The sequence below is a fragment of the Pithys albifrons genome, chromosome 8, assembly GCF_047495875.1.
Source record: "Pithys albifrons albifrons isolate INPA30051 chromosome 8, PitAlb_v1, whole genome shotgun sequence".
NCBI classification, from domain to species: Eukaryota; Metazoa; Chordata; class Aves; order Passeriformes; family Thamnophilidae; genus Pithys; species Pithys albifrons.
In genome coordinates, this window is record NC_092465.1 from 10,008,620 (window position 1) to 10,029,641 (window position 21,022).

Below are 21,022 nucleotides of genomic sequence, written 5' to 3' on the forward strand. Positions count from 1 at the left end.
TTTTGAAAGCTTAGAGATTTGGAGGTCAATTGGCTTAGGGAAGTGGTCTGGAAGAGTTTTGGTTATCTTCTGCATTGCACTTGCCAAATCAGCAGAATATAGTCTCCTATAGAATATTGTTTGCTTTTTTGTCTGCTTTAGTTGTCAAGACATGGAGTTTAAAGAAGAAAGCTGTCCATTGGAATAGGGAGTTAAAATGGAGCCCATGTGTGCTGTCCTTTCTGAAGCCAACAGCCCTGCCCTGGTGGCTCAGGTAAGTTGCCTCTTCTGGAGTGTCCTTCCTCTGTCACACCAGGGCTGGTCTTCAGGTTCCTGACATCCCTGCTGCATCATTTGCTCCAGCTTTTCAATTTCAAAGGCAGTCGAATGCATACATGTTCAAGTCACTGCCAGAAATTAAATAGGATGATTTGGTGAGGTTCCATTTTAAAATGTTTGTGCGTGCGTGTCTTTTGCAGCTCTGTTATTCCCCTGTGTTGGCAGCCATGCACATCATGCAGAAAGCATGGAATCCAGTTCCTACCTCCATTATTTGAACTTTTGGATGACTGCTGGGTGTACAAGTCACTGTTGTTTTTCCACTCGGAGTCCATTCTCCTGGGCAGCTCTGCCTGTCTTCCAGAGAAGAGCCAAGACATGTTGCTGCGTGATTGCTGTTTGTGTGAATTTGGCCAGTGGCTGCATCTTTCAAGCCTTTTGGCTTGAAATGTGGGTGCCTAGTCCCAGACTTTGTGCTGATATCTTTCAAGATAGATCAATTGGCAGTAGCTTTTACACAGCTGCCTTCATTTAGAGGAGGTGATACCTTCTCAGCTGCACAGCCTGAAAGAGGTTGGCTTGCCCAGCTATGGAAATGCAAGTAGTGCCACTGAACACGTGTTAGTTTTCACTTTTATTTACATATAGTCTTTTTTGTTGTTGTTGTTTGGTCAGATGGGATCATTAGTGCCATTTCACACAGGCAGAAGTAACAGAGCTTTTGTAACTGCTATTAGATAAAAAGCAAAGCACTAGCCTGGCCCAAGAGAAGCCAAGAGGATCCAGTGTAATTTATTAAAAAAATTCTCTGTTTTAATATGAATAATGACTGTTCAAAACGTGTTATACTGTGAAACATACTCTAGGAGCAGCACTTCCTTAATCAGTCTTCTTGCCACAAGATAAACAGCCATGAGAGACAATAAAGCAACTGCTGGGAATGTTCAGGGTAATTGCGAGGTAATCTCGACCACTCAGTGAGTGTAAGAACAAAGCAGAGGATGACATCAGAAGCTGAAAAGATGACTTGTTTGTTTTCTCTCAAGTCCTATGTTTTCTTCCATTTCTCATGCCAGTTCCTGACATCATCTTTGTTACCCAGCTAATTATAGACAGAACAGCCTAAGAAAGTTACAGCTCAGAAAGATGGATAAGCAAGTGCAAGGATACCAGTGGGACAGCACTATCTTCTCCTGCAAACCAGGACTCAGAAAGGGGAATTCTCTTTAAGACAATAGTTGTTACCATAAAGGAAAGTGTCAAATCAAAGTGAACAGGATGATTGATCAGAGTCCTAGCCAAACATGTAGCTAGGGTGATGGATGTTGCAGCCACTTGAAAATGAGCCATAAGGACAGCGTGAGTCCCCACAGTGGGTGTAGAAGTGTGCTTTGGCAATGTTGGCTCTCACAGCGTTGTTTCCTGAAAATCTGTTTTTAAGGAATTGAAACAAAAATGTTGTTTGTAGTGATGCTTAGATAACTGCTGTTACACACACTGAACAACATCAAGTAAAAATCCATTTGAAAGGCAAACTATTTTACAGTTTGCAACTATGAGTGAACTTGAAAAAGGCTGGTTCTTCATTTAGTCTAGAAACATGCTCTATGTGTCACAGCCCATTTTACTGTTGGTCTAGGGTTTGTAGGTCATTAAGCAATGTGATTAGCTCAATTGTGTAGTTTATTCACAGTTTGTGCTGTGTGTGTACATGGAAATTGCAGTTTGCTGTGTTATAAGACATGTATGCCTGGCAGCTAAAGAAGATGGTGATGAGGTATGAGATAATTAACATCCATCCTGCTAAGAATCACTCCTTTCCACATTTCTTGGAATGGCTCAGACCTGTGGATATTTCAAATTCACATCTCTTGCTGACCAACCTCTGTGCTGTTACTTTCCCTGTTTCTGTTTTATCCCACATAACCTCTTGCCACCCTCTTCACTCTCTTATATCCATCTCCAGACTCAGTTACCTGGAGCAATTTCCACCAAGTGACACCATATGGACTATGGAAAGTCTTCTCAAATTGCAGTTCAGGATGTCTGATACACAGGTCTGCCAGGCTTTGGGTGGTCCATCTGCCAGTCCCAAGGACCTACGTAACTTGGGGGGAAAGGATTCCAGCTGGTCTGTAGAATTCACAGTGTCCATTGATAGCCATGAAAGCACTCAAGAATTGAACTTTGATGAAACAATTTTAACTTTCATTTCCTCCCCCCTTTAATTCCAAGTAGAGCTAAGGAACTCAGCATAATGACAGAGAATATTAATTGGGACTTCTAGAAAACTTTCTCAAATGGTTTGTGATAGTTTTCCTGGAAGGTGGGGTAGAGCTTGAAGTTGGTGTGGAGGAAGGCTCACATGAAGGCACTGGTAGCTGAGCCAGCTGTGAGTCATGCAGCCACCCTGAGCATATGCTGGGGGAATTTATACCATTCCACATCATTATGCATTTGTTAGGAGTAAGCTAAGTTAGAGCCACTTCTCTTGCATTTGTGTTATCTCATTATTTTCAAAACCTATTCTTTGAAGAACACAAACTGCTGTGCATCTGACTGCCACTGGTTGATTGCCCTTGGAGATGGGACAGTTTATGCCAGTGTATGGTTTTGTTCATGTGCTGAGTATGGAAAAACAGTGTGCTCCTCCAAAACACACACAGCCCTGCTGAAGGAATGTGCCTTCTCTTTGAAGTATTCTCTTGCCAATACAGAAAATGTTAAAAGTTGCCATGACTTAAATAGGAGCAGACAGAGATCAGTGCTGACCACTCCTGAAAGTGCTTCTTAGCAGCAGTGCTTAGTGATTTTAATGTGTCAGTGCGGTTCTTGAAAATACCTTTTGCTGGATTTCTGCTGTGGTTCTTTTCAGTGAGGAAGGTAGGATTTCTCAAAGAAGTGTTCAGGAGTGGGGAGTGGCAGTGGCAACTGACCCAAGAAACTTCTTTAGCACTTGACTTGTGTGCTCATGTGTCTGTAGGGGCAGATACCCCTGCAGGCTGGCTACAGGGCTTGGTCCTCAGGGAATTGGTGACTCTTCAACAGTTCTGCAACAAATGGAAGATACTTATTTCAGATTTTGCACTGGCCCTCAAAATAGGAGAATCTGGCTGAACATGTTCCCTGGTAGTTGTACAGAGTTTAAAAAGGGAGCTGGAGGAGAACTTCAAAAATGTTCCAAGAATGGGATATCCTAGGGAGATATTCATGGAATTGGGATTGTTCAGCCTGGGAAAGAGGCTTAGAGGTGACCTCATTGCAGCCTTACAGTACCTGAAGGGAACCTACACAAAAGATGGAGAGAGATTATTTAAAAGAGCATGTAGTGACAGGACAAGGGGGATTGACTTCAAACTGAAGGAGGGCAGGTTTCAATTAGATAATACGAAGAAATTCTTTACTGTGACAGTGGTGAGGCACTGGCACACACATTTCCCAGAGAACCTGTGGCTGCCCCATCCCTAGGTGTGTTCAAGGCCAGGCTGGATGGGGCTCTGAGCAACCTGGTCTGCTGGAAGGTGTCCCGGCCCATGGCAGGGGTGGCAGGGGCCTTGGAACAAGGTGATCTTTAAGGTCCCTTTGGACCCAAACCATTCTGTGATTCTATGATTTCCTCAGACTTCATCCTCTGAGAAGTCATCTGTGCCACTCACTCATCCTTGTGGTTTCCATCCAAGAGTAAAGGCTTGTTCACAATTTGCAGGACACTGGAAAATTGAAGTGGGTTCACTACGTTACATGGATGTCTTGTATGGGTACTTATGGAAAACTGAAATGGCCCTAACTCATTTTGGAAGTAAATGAAACTGGTGAATGCTACACAACTCTAGGGAGGGGTGGCTGGCTCTAGATTTGATCCTGTTTACATTGAGACTATCCAAAATTCATGCCTTTAATTCAGATGGAGCTTTGCCTATGCAAGGTCACAGGATTTCTTGGCAGCCCAGGGCTGGGAAGTTGCACTGGAGCGAGTTCCTTTGGAGACTAGGGTGCTGCTCTCCTGTGTGGAATCGGAGTCCCCTTTCCCTGTGGCCAGTCTTTCCTCCTGCCACAACTGAGCAGTTACATGAATGTGGCTACTTATTTTTTAGCTCTTTTTTTTTTGTCAGACTCCTGAGAATTGCAGATTTAGTGCAAGTCTGCTCCTAAACCCTCATTAGCTCTGTTTCCCGCACCCAGCCACGCGCTGCCCGGCCGCCGTGGGCGCTGCGGGGTCTCGGCGCTCCGGGAGAGCAGCATGCGGCGTGTGTCCCCCCGGGCACGGGTGGGACCTGCCCGAGCCGGGCAGATGCAGCCGCGGGGGCGGGCGCGGTGCCCGGGAAGACGTGGCAGCGGCCGGGGCCGCGCCGGCGGGAGGCGGCGCCGCGGGAGCGCGGGCCGGGGGCGGCGGCCGCGGGAAGGAGGGAGGGAGGGACCGGGAGCCGCCAGGTGAGTGCGGTCAGGGCGGCGGGGACACCCCCGGGCGGGGGGAACAAACCTGGGCGGCGGGGACGGCGCAGGTGACGCGGGGGCTCGGCGGGTCCCTCCGGCGGGGGCGGTGCGGGGACTCCGTCGGGGCGGAGGCGGCGCGGCGTGCGAGAGAGGTAAATGGGGAAAAAGAAAGCTAAAGAATTAAAGCCATGGGAGAATAAAAAAGGTGGAAAAGAGGCCCCCAAAAAGGCAAAAGAAAAAGGAAAGGCAAATGTAAAGGGGAAGGGGGGGGGGAAGGAGGCGAGTAAAAAAAAGTCAAAAAAGGAGGAAAAAAGACAAAATAATAAAGTACAGAAAGAACAAAAAACCCCACCCCCAACAAAATAGAAAAGCAAAAAAAAAAATGGGGGGGAGGGGGGGACGAAAAACCTTTTAAAAAAAAGCCCAAACGACTAGGGAACAGGTAGTTGGAGCGCTCTCCGGGCACGGTGGGCAGCCCAGTGCCGCGATGGCCGCAGCCCTTGCAGGGAAGTGTTGGCGATGCCGCGTTCGCTGTAAAACCGAAGCAGTCCGGCCGCACCGGGAAGTTAAAGTTGCTGGGGAGAGCCCGGGCTTTTTTCCCACCTCTGGTGTTCCACGGTCTTCGTCATACTCCAGAGATATGTCAAAACGAACTGGGTAATTGTGCTGCTGATGCAGTAAATGAGTAACTGAGAATAGGCAAGCGCTGCTCTGTGTGGCATTACCTTCGTTGCACTGGTGGGTGCTTTATTTCCCTTGAATTCCTGCCTTCCTAACAGTCGCCTGAATTAGGTGTTTTTAAGAACTTGACCCGTAGAGGAGCTGAAGGGATTTATTAAAACTAAAGTGCTGTTGGTTGCTGGGTCCCTTGAGGGAGGGAGGCTTTGGAAGTATCTCCTCTGGCAAGGACAGAGCCTTCGGAGGTCGTGGGACCACACGCAGTTGTGCTTGGGAAGGCGTTAACCTTTCCTCTTTAAAATCAGCCAGCTGTTGAGTAGCTCAGAGCAGCGACACTTAGCTCAGAAATGGCTTTAATGTGATGATTAATAAAATAGTGCTTTGAAAGGATGTGGAGGGCACAGAAATTCAATCTATAGGAATCTGGGTTTGTAATTAAATATAGAAGTGTTGCAGGAAAAGGAGATGAGCCTTTGTAATGTTTCTGTGAGGTTTGCTAATTCTCTTCTGCTCTCTCGAGTGCTAAATGGTATGGAAAGATTAAAACAGCCATTCTTTAATTTATAGACTGGTTAGTGTATTTGGCAGGAACTCTGGGAAGAATAACATCAATTAACTTTCAAGTTAGAGGCTAACTTATGTTTGAGGTAAATTGTGCCTGTTGCGTTTATTTGGCCTGCTGGTGAGTATAGAGAGAAAGCTTCCTCAAGGTTGGTGACCCGGCCAGATAGTAGTGCACAAAAACTTCACTGTGCTGTGCAGCAACTTAGGAACCACACTGGGCTGGTAGAGTGCAGCATGGGGCAAGAGGAGGGCTCCTGCCCCAAAGACTTTCCACTTGCAGACCCTAAATTGCAAAAATTATGTGCTAGTTGCATGGATTGGGTTGTGGCTGTGAGTGCAGCAGCTGTCCTGGCATGTTTGTTCAGCTCTCGCCTCTGTGCTTTATACCCTCTCCTGTGTTTGCTTCAGTTACCTCGTAGGAATGAATGGGCCAACGCGTCGTGGATGGATTCTGTAAATAATTACAGAATTGAGTAATAAGATTTTAGGCAGTTGGAAGTGCCACAGAGGAGCAATAGTGGAGAGAGGCAATTTCCTGTGATTATGGAGGAGAATGATCTTACACCAAGGTGAGCGGGAGCAGGGCTGAGCAGAAAGGCCTTCAGAGCACAGGGCAGAAGAGGGGTTTTAATGCAGAGAAAAAGGAAGGATAGGGTGAGATGAGGGGATTTGCATGGCTAGGAGGGCAACTTTCCTTTCATGGTGTGCTTCAGGTCTGAAATTCATGCGTGCAGCCTTCCTTTCTGTATTTTGCAAGTTTCAGATGGGTAATATGGGTGTATGAAACCTACCTGTGGTTACATGCTGGGCACGCTGGAGCGAGTGACTTCAGCCACTCTGAGCTACTGCAAGGGGTTGGGGCCATCTCCTTCTGGGCTCCCTTGGTGGAGTGGTTTAGGAAAGCAAGGGGCTCCAGGGCTGTGGCCTCCCTGTCTTTCTACATCCAGCTGGAACTGCTGTGGCAGACTGGAGTTTGCATATCCCCAGTGAATGCTTTGCTGAGTGAAGTCTTTATTGAGGAAAGGCTACACTGGGGTATCTTAGGAGAATATGGCTGTTCAGTTGTAGTCTTGTTTCACATTTTGTGTTTTCTTCAATTTTTTTATTACTGTGGCTATTGGCATAAAAACATGAGCTTTGTTTCTTTGGAGTTTATCTGCTCCTGCTGCTTTTACCCTGCTTGAAGCCCAAATAGTCCTGTAACAACAACCATTTGTGATATTGTAAGGGCTTATTTGCTTCAAAAAATGTGGAGGAAGCAGCAGGGAATCAATGAACTCTTACAGGTTTTGTGCTGCTTAACTGGCCACGTGGGCAGGGTGAAGAAAAACCTCCTGTGCTTGCCATTGTACCACAGCTGTAGGAGACCTGCAGCTGAAACACTATGGTGGAGCAGCATCTGCTTTGCTTGTTTACTATTGGGTATTTCAAAGCAGAGTAATAAGGGCAGGATGGTGAAAGTGCAGATCTGGGAGCTCAGATTCAGGCTGGTACAGAAATGCTGAGTGACACAAAGTGGTTTCTGTATGTCTCTGTCCCTGCACGACAAGAAAGGCACATTTCTATAGGTTGCTTTGTTTCTGTAGTTTGCAGGCTTGAGGAACCAGAGATTCCTACACTATGCCTGTAATTAATTTGGTCTCTGATCTCGGGTGTCCAGCCATTGGTACAAGACTTCTGTGATCATGGTTGGTTCTTGCAAGCATGTGAGCTCAACTGGTCAGGAAACTTACCAGCCACAGCAGAGGCAGCGATCCAGACAGACTGCCCTCTCCATAGTCATGGAGCATGTCTTGCTCCCCTCTGGATGCAGCCGTCTTTGACCCACCTAAGCACGGTGTAGCTGTATTGAGGAATGGCTAAAAAAGCTCTTTTGGACAACTGGTGTGGGAGGCTGTGGATGACTAGTTAAGGGCCCTCAGAAGAAAATGTGGGGCAAGTTAAGACTTGCAGCCAGCTGGGGGGAGGTGTACCAAAGCACCTCCCTACAATTAGAGAACTTAATTTTAAAGACAGCCTGATAAGAGGAGAAACCAGCAACTTCAAGGCAGAGAAATGCTTGTACTAGCTTTCCCCTTCTGTAAAGATGGGCTTAGTTACCCTTGAAATAAAGCCTGATGCAACTTTCTTGGTTACATACATGGTGTTAAGTCTGACTGTGACAGATAGGAGTCTTAAGTTGGACTGCTGCAGACAAGATGACTGTACTTCCAAGGGTGGGTATCACTGTGAAGAAAGGCTAACATAGATTGGTGCAGGGGATGGCTGAGAGCATCAGAAATGCAGAGTATGGGTCTGTGGTGGTGGATGCCTTCTGCTGCTCCAGTTCCATCTCTGCATTGTGCTGGTAGAGGGGCAGAGTGAGCTAACAAGGTTCAAGTTGTCAAGGGAGAGGTTACATTGGCAGGACCCCAGTCTGCAAAAGATACAGCTGAAGGAGATGTGATCAAGGCTGTGAAGTGATTAGTGGTGCTGGGAAGTAAATAATCCATTTGTACTACATCACCAGAGCACGAGACATGCAATGAAATTGCCAGGCACCAGATTCAAAACCAATGAGAGGAAATGCATTTTGCAGACAACACACAGTGAAGTGCTACAGGATGCTGGGGACGCCAGGGCTGTGGATAGATTCAGGAAAGGCCACCAAGGGGTGTTAAATGAAGGCCTAATGGTAGAGTCTGTGCCAGGGAGGGTGCTGGGGGAGCACTGCTCTCTGCTTGCTGTGGTGTCACTCTGTGGTTCAGCAGAGCCGCTGTTGATTCCATCTGGGTAATAGCCTTGTGCTTTGGCAAACTAAGAAAGCAGCAGTCTTCTGTCTTTCCTGCTTTTACAGTAAAGTGCAATAAAACCATGAATCTTCTACGAGGAAGGATCCAGAACTGCAGGACTTTGATTGCGAAGAATAGCTGACCTGCTGCTTGGATCCGCCTTGCCTGTGGTTGTGTTAGAGCTGTGTGTTGGGCAGGTGGAGGCAACGTGAAGGGTACAATGTTCAGCCTCAATGGTCCCCAAAGTGAGGGATATGTCCAAGACCTCTTCCATGAGGAAGCACAGCAGGTATGTCAGAGAGCCATTTCCTTTCCCAAGTTTCCATTTCTGTGGTCTCATCACTTCTGGTCACCTCTGTGAACAGGACCAAAGTAATAAAACTGCCTTCATTTTGCAGTGTAAATCTGAGGTGCATTATTTACAAAGGGAAAGGAGGGACTGGATTTCCAGAGGGCAGGAGGGAGCAGTTGCCATAGGAAAACTGTTGTTTCCCTGGAATTTCAGGTCTCAGTTCCAGCAATTCTGAAATTCAACATGCTCCCAAGTACCAGAGTTCTGTGTCTCCTGTAGAAACATTGTCCTGATCAGAGATGACTGTGATGGGAAGACCATCTTAATCTACTCTCCTGGTCCCAGCTGGTCCTACCTGGCTTGTATCTCTAAGAGACTTCTCCTGTGCACCAAGGACCCTTCTTGCCTTGGTGGGGTGTTTGGCAGGGACAGGAGGAGAAGCCCAACATAGCTGGAGGCTCTGTAAGAACCCTTGAATGGTGGTTTTGGTTCATATAATGGAGCTAATTCACTGAGGCTGAGTAGGATTCTGTTGCTGCTTATCCTACAAGAATATAAATAGGGTAGTGCGGAGAACAGTCTCTTTTGGGGCCCAAGGATCCCAACAACTCTACTGCAAAGGGGTGTCTTAGCAGCTCTTGGTGGCTGTCCCACTGTTGGTGTCTGGCTGTGGCACCATTTCTGCAGCCTGCCATAAAACATGAGAGGCAAAACTAAGGCTTTGCTTTTTCTAGATATCTCAAATGCAGACCAAGCCCTGGTGGAAGATCCAGCTGTTTGTATGGGAGCCGGTGCTTTTTGGAACGTGGGATGGTGTCTTCACCTCCTGTATGATCAACATTTTTGGAGTGGTTCTTTTCCTCAGGACAGGATGGCTTGTGGTGAGTGAGTACTGACTTGGTTGAATGTTTAAATTGACATTTTCCTTCACACCTCCTTACCTTATATATCTGTCACCACCCAAGTGTTTTGGATTCTGGGCTGTTTTGTTGTAGACATTGCTTATACCCTCTGGTATTTTGTAGCTTTTGAAGAACTTCTGCTGAAACGTAAAGGTGAAGTGGTTTTTCTAAGTGGTTTCCTTTTTTACCTTTCATAAAAAACCCAAACTAAACCAGAACAACCAACCTTGACAATGAACAGGGACATCCTTGTGTTGTTTTGTTGAGACAAAAAACCTGCTTTTCACGTAGTGTATCACTGTAGTTACAGTGACTTGGCCATGTTTCTAACCACTGGAGCAGGTCTCTTCTAAAGGCATCAGTGATGGGGTCCCTGATTTCTTGAACAGAGAATCCTCAGTCAGGTGAAATTGTTGTTGCTATCAAAGAGAATTTCACTTCTGGATCCAGAATACTATCTCATGGAGGATCAGAACCTGGAATAGTGTCTCTGCTCCACTCCAGATGAAAAAAGTTGTATTGTCCTTAAAATTTCCCCTTAGAAGTGGGAAAGTTTGCCCAGGAATGGATGGGACTTGAGGTTCAGGCAGAGTTCATGTCATAAGCATGAGTTCATGTCACAGGCATGGTAGGCACCTTCTAAAAAAAGCAGAAAGACACTTGCACTCTGTATTGAAAATTGCTTTGCTAGAGGTGTTGAGGGGAGCTGCAGTCATCGTGCTGGAGAAATCAGGATGATTTTCTGCCTTCCTTTTCCTTCTATTTCCTCCACTTCTCCTTTGAAAGCAAGTTACTTCTGGACCAAGTAGAAATGAAAATAAAGCCAGTAAATAAAAGAAAAACTGAACCAGCTGGAAGTTAGCATGAAAGGGAAGGGAGGAGAAATCGGGATTGGCAGGGAGCTCCCCTGGCAGAGGATGGTCATATGTTAAGGCGTTCACAGAGTCAGGCTTTTGCTATAAATTTCCAGGGCTGGAGCCCGGCTGGTGAAGCTTTGCGGTTCCAGGGGACCCTAATCTTGCTGAAATGTTCAACAGGGATTGTTGATGCACTGGTCCCTTCTGGCACGCATGCATAAATAAGCATCAGCTTTAATGGGGGCTTTTTCTTCCCACTTTCTCTGCTTGCTATTGTTGCTATGAGTCCAGCCTTCCTCCTTGATCTTACTGTTAACCCTTTCTTCTGTGAAAACCATTGGATTGCCCATTAACTGTCTGCTGCCACAGCCCAGTGCCACCAGCACTTTCTGGAAAAGCCCAAGGCTACACGAATGTTTGCTTTTTTTTTTTTTAAGGAAGCATGTCAGATTATTAACCCTTTAACCTGAGGGTAAGCAGTTGAAGTAAAAGAACAATTGTCCTTTTAAAAGGGAGTGTAGGGTTGGAGTAGGCTGTGGTGCTCACCCAACCACAGCTGCATTTATAGCAAACCTTGGCTCTGTTCCCCACTGACCAGATAACACCCCTGTCAAAGACAGCAGGATGCTGAACCAAAATAGGATTTTATGATGATAGCAACATCCTGGATATGTTTCTCTTTTTTCACAAAAAAAAAAAAAGAACAGGAAAAAAAATCTGGTATTTCAACCAACCCCAGAACAGGGAGGCAGCCTTTTAGTGCTGGTGATAAACAAACCCCACCATGGCTGGTGTGACCTCAGAGATACGAACATTGCTGGAGCAAGGTTGGAAAGCAAGGATATGGACATGGCCTGTAATATGAGTTAAAGGCAGGGAAGGGAAGCCAGACATTTATGAAGCACTGGGCACTGGAGGAGATTTCTGATTGCTCTGAACTGGTCTGAGCAATTTGTCAGCAGGGGGAGGTGGGCTGGAGCATGAGGGAAAATTTCTGATCCTGGGAAATAAATTACAGCCATATGCAAGATGGTGGGAAGGTCCTGAGCTCAGAAGATGTCCTTGAATGCTTTTAGAGGTAATACTCAGCACCTTCTCCTTCTGAAAATCCAACTCTAAATGACAAACTGAACATCTCAAAAAAGGGGTTATACTAACCCTTAAACCTGCCAACGGGGACCTGCAGCTGTGTTTGTTTAGAGGGTTTTACTCTTCACCCCACAGTGAGACTGTGGCTGGTGCAGCAGTTCCTCCCGGGGCCCTCCCCCTGCTGCAAGCAGAAAGGGTGGGGTTTTTTGACCAGGGCTGAATCCTCTGCACAAAACTCCCCTGAGTCCAGGGAGTGCGAGAACCACCTGTCACTCTGTGTATGTCCTGCAGATAAGGGCTGGCACACACTGGTTTATGGGAGTGTTATTTATCTTCCATGCTGTGTTGCCTTTGGGGTTTTATTCTTTGAGATCGTGTTGTTTGGGAGGATCACAGCTTTCAGAGGTAAATGATCTGAAAAATTAAAATACAAGCTTGATGCTGTTAATAAATCAGCTGTTGCAAATTCCAGGGGTTCTGTTTTTAAACTACTTTTTGTTATTTTTTTGTGGGTTTTTTATGCATGTCATTCTAAACACTCAGGCAGTGATCCTCTGCTTATGGTGCCTGAATCACTGATCTCATTCCTTTTAAACCAGAGGACAAAATCAGTGATTCATGGCGAAGTCCTGTGCAGGGCTGAGAGTTGGAGTCGATGATCCTTGTGGGTCCCATCCAACTCAGCATATTCTGTGTGATTCTGTGACAGAGCAGAACCTGCTCATCAAAGATCTGCTGAGCTCCAGATTGAGACAAGTTTTCATCAAAAGGGTGCTAATAGGAGCTGCAAACTTGGCAATCATTTACATTAATGAGACAACTAGGGGTGCCTCCGTATGTTTCTTTTAACCTGTACTGACTCCGGATTCATAGATCACGAGTGACTAGAAGCAGGTAGGTCGTTTTTCTGTCTCAGCAAAGTTGGTGTGAATTGATCTTTATTTGATTATTTTTTTTTTAATTTCAGGGGAACACTGGCATTGTAATGGGCATGTTTCTGGTGTCCTTTGTCATCCTGGTTGCCCTGGTGACAGTCTTGTCTGGAATTGGGGTGTGTGAAAAGTGCAGCATTGGAAGTGGCGGAGTCTACTCCATGATTTCTACTGTTCTAGGAGGTCAAATAGCGGGGACCATTGGCATCCTTTACATTTTTGGCCAGGTAATTTAAAAAAGTTGTTTAAAGAAAATTTAAAACTTTGCAATGCAGATATTAATCTTGTACTTTCCTGCCTCAGGAAGTAATGCTCCAAGTGAAATCTGGGTAATACTCCACTATGCTGGACAGAATGGAAGGCTACCACAGGGAATAAGCCTGTGCATGGCAATTTGCAGCCTGGCATGGGTCACAGTGGTGGAGGAGTTGTGTGCCTGAACAAGCCGTGCAGGACATGCTCTCCCATCCAAAATCAGCCCCGTTGCCAGGGACATGCCCTTGCTGGCCACAGACTGAAATTTAACCAAAGTGGGAGAGGTCAGGGTGGCCACCTAAAACTCAGTGGGTGGCTGTGAGCTGGCAGGTTGGCCTTGGTGTGCTCTCCATGCCCTCAGGGACCGGGCAAGTCTTGGCTGCTTCTCTGCAGGAGCCAGCAGAAGTGGAGCTGATATAGGAGAGCTGGGTGGTAGTAAGTGCCACAGCTAATTGACTTCTTGTGAGCCAAAAGTCACAGTTCTGGATTTTCTGAAAAATCCCAAGGAGCTTTTCTGGTGGTGAAAGCACAAAAATACACAAGTAGTGTACATAAAGAATGGAAAATAATCTCTTAAACCTGCAGTAACTTAACCCCCCTCCCCCTATAAAGATGTTATGAACAGTATAAAATGTGGTGAGCAGAGAAGCATTTTTATGGAGGTTGTTTTTAACTGACTGGCTTACAGCAATCTCCAAAACCCCTTAACAACCTCCAAACCAAAAATAATCCCCTCTTCTCCTTTCACTCCAGATTAAAAGCAAGTGTTTGTAAAATACAAACTGAAGCTAGTTACGAGCCAAGATATGGAAATGGGCCACACATGAGAATCCTTCCTGTCATATTTTCCACTCTCATTCTCCGAGAGGACTCTGTCTGGGAAAGCAATCAGGTTGCAGCCTGTCTTGAGGGTCATAAAAACTGGGCTGTGGCAGCCCTGGCCCCTGCGTAGGCATTCCATGTGCATGGGGGGCTGCGGCGTGGGAGCTGGCAACTCATTTAAGAAATCTTCACCTGCTTCCAAAACCTGATGCCTTTCCCTTCTTGGCCGTGCTTTTTGCTCAGTGTGCTGTGCACCAGCTGCAGGCTGCTCCCTGGTACAAGATGCTCACAGAGTGCTGTAACTTCTGTCATGAGACAAGTCCAGGTAGAAATGGGGTGTTCCCTATTCCCTGCTCTCACTGGGGCAAGTGGGGAATGACTGGCCACATGCTGCTCATGCAGAGGGACTCTCAGGGTGTAGTTCCCCCAGTCTGTGCTAGTTGTCTGCCTATGATGGAAGTGAATCCTCCAGGATTTCCAAGTTGTAGGTATCCAAGTTTGAAAAGGTGGATGACCTGCGTGGTGCTGAAAACCACACATGAACCTGCATCTCCTGGGTATGGGCCAGGTCATCCTGAGCACCCCTCAGGACTGATGCTGGGTCTGTCCAAGGTGGGGGATCTGCTTTGAGTGAGGGGTCTGCTCTGCTCTTGCTGGCTTGGGTGGGGGTTTTCTCCCTTCCAGGCATGCAGAAGCTGTGCTGCAAATCCGTCATCCGTGGACAGGCACAGTGGGGTTGCAGGACCCAAGGTCATACCACCCATGTCAGCATGCAGCTGTTTGCCCTGACCTGGTTTTCCAGGGATGCCATGTACTGGAAAGGGTTGTTGCTGAAATGTCAGCTGGTGGGAACCCCTAGACAGAAATGTCCAGGAATTTCGAATTGCTGCCCCACAGTGGGGTTTGAGGCCTGAGTCTTTTTGCTGCAGATGTCCTGTCCTGCACTCTCAGCCACCCAGGGCAGAGCACGTGTCCTGCCCTGCTGCAAGACAAACAGGCAGCTTTCCCTGCAGCTTGGAAGGGCATGGCTTGCACAATGTGCTCTTCTCTAAAGTGCAGGCTCTGTTCCAGCAACGAGATGGGGAGCCAGTGAAGCATCTTTTTTTACATCCAAACTAAATGTTGAATTAAAAATAACCCCTGTGAGGCAATGAAGGGGCAAACAAACTGCAGTTCTTCAGACAGGTTTGGAACTGAGACCCTTTCCTCCAGAGAAACTGAAGAAGGGAAGAAACACAGAAGTTAACTTATCTTTTTCTCCTTCAGAGAAGCCAGTGTGGTTTCTCCTGGAGTGTTAATGGAGGGTAAATTTTAAAGCCAATGGAACATTGTTGGGCTGCTGGGCCTAGCACCCAGCCAGCTCTGTTTGCCCAGCCTGTAGCTATGCTCCCCTGGCAGTGTGCTGCCCTACAACAATAAAGTTTAGTCCCTTTAGGCGAGAGTAACATCAAAGGTTGTATTGTGACAGCAAATGTCTGTCTATCTGAACAGAGACCCCCACGGCCCAGCATGGGGGCTGTGGATGAGGACCCCTTTTTCTACAGTGGGGCACTCACAGAGCTCTGTCCCTCAGTGTGTTGCAGGTGCCATGTACATCACTGGCTTTGCAGAGTCCATTGCAGATATTCTGAGCCTCAACAACATCTGGGCAGTGCGTGGGATCTCCCTGGCTGTCCTGTTTGCCCTGCAGGGGATCAACCTGGCTGGGGTGAAGTGGATCATCAGGCTCCAGCTCCTGCTGCTCTTCCTGCTGGCTGTTTCAACACTGGACTTTGTCATTGGTTCCTTTACACACCTTGATCCAGGTAAAACCGGGGGTTCATTGCACTGGGGTCAGGAGGTGTTTAATTCCCCGGGCTTTTCTCATTATGTGTGTTTGTGAAGTGACACATGCTTGGGCAGAGGTAGAGCTCAGAGATGTGTCCCCTGTCCTTTAGTACTGATCTTTTAGAGGCAACTCATAATTTTTCAAGGAGTAAGTATTTCCAGAGTATGACTGAAGATGTCTTATTAATTTAGGTGTTTAACCTGAGGAATTGATCTCTCAGCATATGTGCTTGTTACGCTTGTACTGCAGTCAGAGATTTTCTAACAACAGAGAGCATCTGTGTTTTGCAGTTGCTCTTTGTAACCGGCTGCTGCCTAACTTGGCATTAAGCATTGTGGCCATGAAAACAGAGGATTGTGACTTTGAGATAAGATGATTTTCTCCTGGAGACCTCTGAGGCTGCTTAGACCCTGCCTGTGCCAGCAGTGCTGGCCCCAGGCTGCACACCACTGTCCAGGGTCATGCTGGGGAGCTGAGGAGGGAGCTGGCTGAGGGCAGGTAACTGCTGGGGTTTCAAGGAGCCACGAGTGGGAGTTCTCCTGTTCACTTTTCCCAGTCTGAGTTCAGCCTGCAATGATGAATCCAGCTTGGGCAGGGCAGAGGTTCAGTGCAGCCCTGCTCTCATCTCAAGACCCTTTCCTCTCCCTCCGTCTACATCCCTGAGAGGTGTTTGGTTGTAAACACAATTTAAGAAGTGGGTTGTTGTTGTGGAAGTGGCCCACAAATGCCGCAGCGGCCACTCCAGCAATAAGTGTAATTAGCTGAGTAAACAGAAGGTGTCACCTTTTTCTTGGCTTCCTCTGTGTCCGGCAGCACCATGGCAGTTTGCAAGTGACCTACTAAAGTGAGTTTAAAGCAAAGATCTTCAGTTTCGATTGACAGCTGTGATTCAGCCACTGAGCCACGTGGTAGTAGGTGAGTCATGTGGGTACTCACAGCACCGATGGCATACTTGTCTTTCATGCTGCTGTTTTATTTTGTGCTGTGGGTACAGTGTGCAAGGACAGTGGCACAGGGACAGAAGAAGCTGCTCCCCTGTCAGACACAGCCTTATGGAAAGACATTTGCACTTTATATTTAGCATGTAAGAAATGCCCCAAATGAAAGCCTGTCAAAGTTTCAGCAGTACTTGTAATTGAGAATGAAGCAGGGATGGTTGTTGCTGTGGTGTGTTTTAGAGAGAAAGCAAGTGACCTGCTCCAAACAGCTGTTTCATAGGAAGTTGTTTTCTAAAGTAAATGGTGGGGTTGCCTTTTGGTTGTGCTTATATGAGACCTTTTTAATAGAGAGAAATGAGCACTCAAGGTGAGACCTGATGATAGGAAAGTGAACATGGCACCAGGAGACAAGAATTAGAGGAATACAAACGCCAGCAGGAAACATGCGAAGTTGAGGTCAGCATAGTTGTCTTTGATTTCCATCACTGGTGAGCAGCACTATGTCATTTTCTTCCAACAGAAAATAGAGAAAGGAAGGGAAACAAGGTGGCTGAGCTGTACAGATGCTGCAGTTTAGTCCTGGCTGACTAAGGAGAGGAGAGCTTCCAGTGGATGGAAGGACATTGGGCTGATGGTGGCCAGATCCAAGCCCCAAAAGCAAGCACCCCACAGCAATGCTGCCTGTGCAGTCAGACCTGTGGCCATACAACTGGCAGGGGAGAGCTGTGGGTTTCTCTGCTTTCCCAGACCGCTTCCCTCTGAGAGTGTGGTTTCTCTCCAGGCTGGACGGTGGGATCCTCCCGAGTCCTGCATTTCCCCAGAAGGCCTCTGAGTGGTGTGTCAGCACCAACTGTGGGCGCTGGGCTCCAAGGAGCCTCCTCACACTGTCTTGCATGCTTTCTGCGCGGGTGGGTAGATCGATGCTTCCTCGAGCGCAATTGCCCCCACCAGCAAAGCATTCCTCCCTCAAGAAGGCTGCAGGAGTGACGTGCAGGTATCAGTGAAGCTCCATCCTCAGGAGCCAGCAGATAGCAATGGTGGGGTGCAGTGCGTCAAAGCCCAGGACTTGGGGAAGCATTTGAGACCTTTTTGGGGTGGGCAGTCCACTGATGGTCTCTCCACAGCCCTCTCAGGCATGGAGTTGTTTTAAGTGTGGTTCTGTGGCTGCAGCGGGGACTGAGCATACAGGGAGACGTAGTTTTTGAGGACAGACCAGTGAGCTGAATTTCATCTGACATCTTGTCTGCGTTGTGTCCTCGTTGCATACAGGGAGAGGTAGTTTTTGAGGACAGACCAGTGAGCTGCATTTCATCTGACATCTTGTCTGGGTTGTGTCCTTGTTTTATGGCAGGTTTATGGGGTTTCAGTTCACAGCCTGAGGTCACAGTTTCCAAACCTGTGAAATGGGCCTTGTGCATTCATCCTGTCTTTCCCGCTCCTGCCATGGCAGCCTTTTCACTCACTTAGCATTTCCAAGTGCTGAACACATACCGAAGGACTGCACATCTGCCAAGCAGAAGTTATTTGGATTTAAATAATCTTCAGGAATGCCTGTCCATCTTGATGGTCTTAACTGGCTGCCTTTGTGTGGTTGCTCTGGGTGGAGTCCCCAGCTCTTCTCCCTGTTCCCGCAGCTCACACCCAGGCACACACCAAATCGGATATTGTCCAAGCACTCACTCCCTTCCTGTGGTTTGCCTTTATTTTTAGTCTGAGGATGGAGCATGTTTACACAAAAGGGGGCTTCTCAGCAGGGCTTCTCGCTGCTTTTTCTCCATTTTTTTCCTCTCTTTTGCCATGGCTCACTCCCACTCTGAGTGGCAGCTGAGGTCCTGCAGCCTGGACCTGGGACTGGAGTAGCTGAGCAGCTCCAGCAGACAGGGAGTGCTCTGGGTCACTCGTCCAGATGCTGCTGACCCTACTGGGACTGCTGGCTCCCTGCCAGCCTGCCCTGTCCCTCTGTCTGGCCTAGAGGGCTTTTGCTCCTTTCCACAGGCTGCCCACAGGGTGGAGTGGAACTGGCTGATTTTTTGGAGTTAATCCTAAATCCTCTCTTGGCTCCAGCTGGCACTTCCCCTGGGGCTGGGTCACAGTCCCAGGCTGGGATCTCAGCCAGGTGTGGGTAGCAAGGAGAGGAGCTCCCTGTTCTGTCTGAAAACCAGCCTCATTGAGCTGTCTCTGGCCACTTACCTTAAAATTCAGTCCCCCCTTTGGAAACAGAGACCCCCATGCTCCTTCCTTCAGACAGAAAGTGTCTGTGTTCTCTTCCCCCTTAGGCACATGTTAGTGTTTCCACCAAACCTAACACAGGTGAATTGGGATTGGTCAGTGCTTGACTTCTCAACCCATAACCAAGACCCAGCACTTGGTGAAGTGTTCATAGAAGAAACACAGAGGTTTTTTGGCTTTTGTACATCTCCATTTTATTTCTGGAGGTCCATACCTCAAAATCAGCCTGAGTTATTTTGGGAGGAGCAGTGAAAGTGGAGGAGAGGATGCTCCTCTTCCTGACCAGCTCCTCAGAACAGTATGTGAAACTTTTTGGCCTTTTCACATCCCAAACGTTAGAGTCACGGAAAAAGAAGATAAGCTGTCCGTTAATGCCCACTCTTTTATTTTCCTAGCATATCTCTGCTAATTTTTGTGTAGGGTGACTCCCAAATACTCCCTTTCAATTAGGCGCCTGCTTTCCTGTTTTGGCAGTGGCTCCCAGGTGCCCTGCTAAAGCAGGAGCGACTGTGGGAGCGCATTGCCGGGAGGGGGGAGTCGGGGGGGGAATCACTGGGGGGAGAGCTGGTGTTAATTTGGTTGTGCTTTGATGAGGAGATGAAAGAAATCACCACATGAGCAAAAGGGGCCTGACAACAGCTTCTGAAGTGCCTGGAGGGGGGGGGGGTCAAAAATAAATTATTTTGTTGGTAATTCAGTAATTGTGTTCTCTTGGACTGGGATCCCCCTGTCCTGCAGCAGATGGTACCATGTGGCTGGGGCAAACATGGAACCTGGCTGCATGGGGCTAAGCCCCCTTCCTCCTGGCTGAGAAATCTGTGTAATTAATTTCTCAGGGATGCAGGGAGTTTGGAAGGCATGTTGCTGTCAGGGTGCTTCTGCTTGGAATTATTTTCCATGCAAACCACATCCTTCGTGTCTCCCACTTGAGTTTTAGCTTCCCAAAGTCACTCACACAGCCCAGAAAACTCATTTATCATCTTCACTTCTTTCTCTAAGGGCAAGGGGTTTGGAAGATTCATCCTGCTTCAGTGTTCTGTGGCTGAACTGGAGAGTTGATGCTTTCCTGGGGGTACCACTGGTGAGGAACTGTGGGAGATGAGCTTTGCCTGGAGCTGCTCCATCGTCTGATGGGGAACCTGCGACTGTTAAAGTGATTTATATATATAAATACTCTGGTGTGAAGGTCCCTCAAATGGTGCCTCTGGGGCTTTGATGGACTGAATTAATTAATTATATTCCCACATATTTAATATGAAAGTGATCAAAGCATTCTAGTCAGGGGCTTTTGCTGAGCTCTGGGTTGTTTTATTTTATTTTTGGGCACAAGGGATGTGCCCCAATATCATAAGAGAGGGTACAAGAAGGATGTGTGTGTCAGAAGATGATCTGCAGCTAATCCCAGAGGCTTTATCCAGGCCCATTGCTGACTTCTGGCATGAGACACATCTGGAAGCTGGCATCAAATTCCAAGTAGAAATTAGCGAGTGGCAGCAGAAAAAAAAATCTCACTTTGCTACTGAACAAGGTAGACACCATGGTGAATAAAAGCAGGAGGCTGCTAATACACTCGTTATTTATTAAAAAAATTGGATTGCTTTTCCCAGGTTTTTCCAATTATAGTGCATTGAATGGCCCTGACATCACTCTTGAGCTGGGGCCAGCCTATTCAACAGTCTGGCGAAGACATTTATTAACTGGTTACCTGCCAATTGTCTGGGCTAGGAGCTGCGGGACAGATGTGTTTTGAAAAGTGATAACATTGTTAGAGACCTTATTTAGATAGTGAGAGGAAAGGTACAGCACTCTGTCCAGGCTCTCTGAAGTAGGTATTTAAAACAGTTCATTTTAAAAAAAATAGATTGAGATGTAACTCTGCCGGCTGGTTTGTAGGTTTTCATGGTGTTTCCTTGCTGGAGGACATCCAGCAGCAGGACTTTGTTGAAGAGCAGCAGTCTCACTTGCCAGCAGGTGCTCAGGGTGTCAGTACAGCTGCTGCACCCTGGGGGCAGCGACTGCATCCCTGTGCCCCTGTTCTGCCAGGACCAGGGAGGATTTCTGACCTTTCCACTCTGAAGCATCTCCCAGTAGGTGAATAAGGAAGGGAAGAGAGCTCTGGGTCTGCAGGTCCCTGCCTTCTTGCACCCACTGGGTTGTGCTGGGGATGGATGCC

The 21,022-nt window shown here is 47.4% G+C and overlaps 1 protein-coding gene across 5 annotated transcripts in view; it reads left to right on the top strand.

Annotated features, from left to right (window-relative positions):
• Positions 1 to 4,669: 4,669 nt before the first annotated feature.
• The window catches only part of SLC12A8 (solute carrier family 12 member 8), a 51,223-nt gene continuing 34,870 nt past the window's right edge, over positions 4,670 to 21,022 (top strand). The window contains exons 1-5 of one of the 5 annotated variants that reach the window (XM_071562625.1): positions 4,670 to 4,689; positions 8,771 to 8,994; positions 9,732 to 9,878; positions 12,813 to 13,004; positions 15,428 to 15,659. In XM_071562625.1, coding sequence (XP_071418726.1) covers positions 8,926 to 8,994; positions 9,732 to 9,878; positions 12,813 to 13,004; positions 15,428 to 15,659 — 640 coding nt within the window. In that variant the 5' untranslated portion in view covers positions 4,670 to 4,689; positions 8,771 to 8,925. The other 4 variants (XM_071562623.1, XM_071562622.1, XM_071562624.1 and 1 more) reach the window with 4 other exon arrangements.